At 55.7% G+C, this 2,494-nt stretch overlaps 1 protein-coding gene across 1 annotated transcript in view; it reads right to left on the bottom strand.

The window, feature by feature from the left end:
* LOC107307479 (glutamate receptor ionotropic, NMDA 2D-like) overlaps window positions 1-2,494 on the bottom strand; it is a gene marked incomplete at its 3' end in the record, with an annotated part of 35,579 nt that overhangs the window by 22,784 nt on the left and 10,301 nt on the right. Inside the window, exons 2-3 of the mRNA XM_032441830.1 lie at window positions 170-719; window positions 28-46 (exon numbers count right to left, since the gene is read on the bottom strand). Coding sequence (XP_032297721.1) covers window positions 28-46; window positions 170-719 — 569 coding nt within the window. The remainder of the gene's footprint in view (window positions 1-27; window positions 47-169; window positions 720-2,494) is intronic.

Raw genomic sequence — 2,494 nt, 5'->3', positions numbered from 1 at the left:
CCCCCCCCCGCTCTGGGCCTCCTCTCCCTGCAGTCCCCTCCTCCATCTCCATCATCTTCATTTCCGCTTCCGGTCGCCACACTTCCGTTCACCCCACTTCCGCTCCCTCCACTTCCTGTGGTTCCACTTCCGGTAGGCCCACTTCCGGCGGCTCCACTTCCGGCGCCACCACTTCCGCTTCCGCCTTCCCTCCGTTCCCTCCTCATGGCTTCCGTCCCTTCCGCCACCACCGCCATCCCGGCCCTTAATCTCTCTCCCAAAGGGTCCCTCCATGCTGCAGCCAACACCACGAACAACCCATCCGGTGCCTCCTCCATCACCGGATCCTCATCCGACCCCAAACCGGCACCGACCGAGAACCAAACGTAACCGGAACCAGCGACACCGGCAGCGCGAGCAGCCCGGAACACATAACGCAGCTCATCGGCGGAACAATAAAGCAGGCGGACTCGTGACGTCACTTCCCGTAGGCGACGCTCTAGCTCTCTTCCATCCGGGTCATCTCCATTGGGGTCTATGGTGGTGACGCCTCTATGATCCCAGCCTATAAAGCTGCCGTCGGTGATGGCGTCGATGGCGGAGGTAAAATGGCGGCGGCCCGGCCTTAAGGTGGTGATAACGGAGAACGTGGTCCAGTCGTATTCCTCCAACAGCTCGAAGATCACGCGGAGCTGCTGCTCCGTGGACGAACCGAGCTGAAGGAACGTGGAGCCGGGCTCCTATGGGGGGTATGGGGGATAAGGGGGATGCCACATAGAGACCCATAGGAAACCCATTGAGACCCATAGAGACCCCATAGGGACCCATAGGAAACCCATTGAGACCCATAGAGACCCATAGATTCCCATATAACCCCATAAGAGCCCCATAGATCCCCATAGAAACCCATATTAGCCCCATAGGGACCCATAGAGACCCATAGGGACCCATAGGGACCCCATGGAGACCCATAGATCCCCATAGAAACCCATAGAGCCCCATAGATCCCTATAGGAGCCCCATAGATGCCCATAGAAGACCCATAGGAGCCCCATAGAGACCCATAGATTCCCATATAACCCCATAGAGACCTATATTAGCCCCATAAGGACCCAAAGAAACCCATATTAGCCCCATAGGGACCCAAAGAAACCCATATTAGCCCCATAGGGACCCATAGAAACCCATATTAGCCCCATAGGGACCCATAGAGACCCCATAGGGACCCATTGAGACCCCATAGGGACCCATAGAGACCCCATAGGGACCCATAGAGACCCATAGGGACCCCATAGAGACCCATAGGGACCCCATAGGGACCCATAGAAACCCATAGAGACCCATAGAGACCCATAGATCCCTATAGGAGCCCCATAGATGGTATAAGGGTATAAGGGGGATGCCCCATAGAGACCCATAGATTCCCATATAACCCCATAGACCCTCATACATCCCTATAGACCCCCATAGGAGCCCCATAGATCCCCATAGACCCCCATATTAGCCCCATAGAGACCCATAGGGACCCATAGAGCCCCATAGAAACCCATATTAGCCCCATAGGGATCCATAGAGACCCCATAGGGACCCATAGAGACCCATAGGGACCCCATAGAGACCCATAGAGACCCCATAGAGACCCATAGGGACCCATAGGGACCCCATAGGGACCCTATAGACCCCATAGGGACCCTTAGAGACCCATAGGGATCCACAGACCCCATAGGGACCCATAGAGACCCCATAGAGACCCATAGAGACCCATAGAGACCCATAGAGACCCATAGGAGACCCATAGAGACCCATAGAGACCCATAGGAGACCCATAGAGACCCATAGAGACCCCATAGAGACCCATAGGGACCCCATAGACCCCCATACATCCCTATACATCCCCATAGACCCCCATAGGAGCCCCATAGAGACCCCATAGAGACCCATAGACCCCCAAGACACCCATAGATCCCCATAGACCCCAATACATCCCCATAGACCCCCATAGATCCCCATAGACACCCATAGATCCCCATAGAGACCCATAGGGAACCATAGACCCCATAGGGACCCCATAGAGACCCCATAGAGACCCCATAGAGACCCCATAGAGACCCCTTAGACCCCACAGAGACCCATAGAGACCCCATAGACCCCATAGAGACCCCATAGACCCCACAGAGACCCATAGAGACCCCATAGAGCCCCATAGAAGACCCATAGAGACCCATAGAGACCCCACAGAGACCCATAGAGACCCATAGGAAACCCATAGAGACCCATAGGGACCCATAGGGACCCCATAGAGACCCCATAGGGACCCATTGAGACCCATAGGGACCCATAGAGACCCATAGGGACCCATAGGGACCCATAGAGACCCATAGGGACCCATAGAGACCCATAGAGACCCATAGGGACCCATAGAGACCCATAGGGACCCCATAGAGACCCATAGGGACCCCATAGAGACCCATAGGGACCCCATAGAGACCCATAGGGACCCCATAGAGACCCATAG

The sequence above is a fragment of the Coturnix japonica genome, unplaced genomic scaffold (genome assembly GCF_001577835.2).
Source record: "Coturnix japonica isolate 7356 unplaced genomic scaffold, Coturnix japonica 2.1 chrUnrandom617, whole genome shotgun sequence".
NCBI classification, from domain to species: domain Eukaryota; kingdom Metazoa; phylum Chordata; class Aves; order Galliformes; family Phasianidae; genus Coturnix; species Coturnix japonica.
Note: the sequence above shows the minus strand (reverse complement) of the source record. Positions and strands in the feature narration are given on the sequence as shown.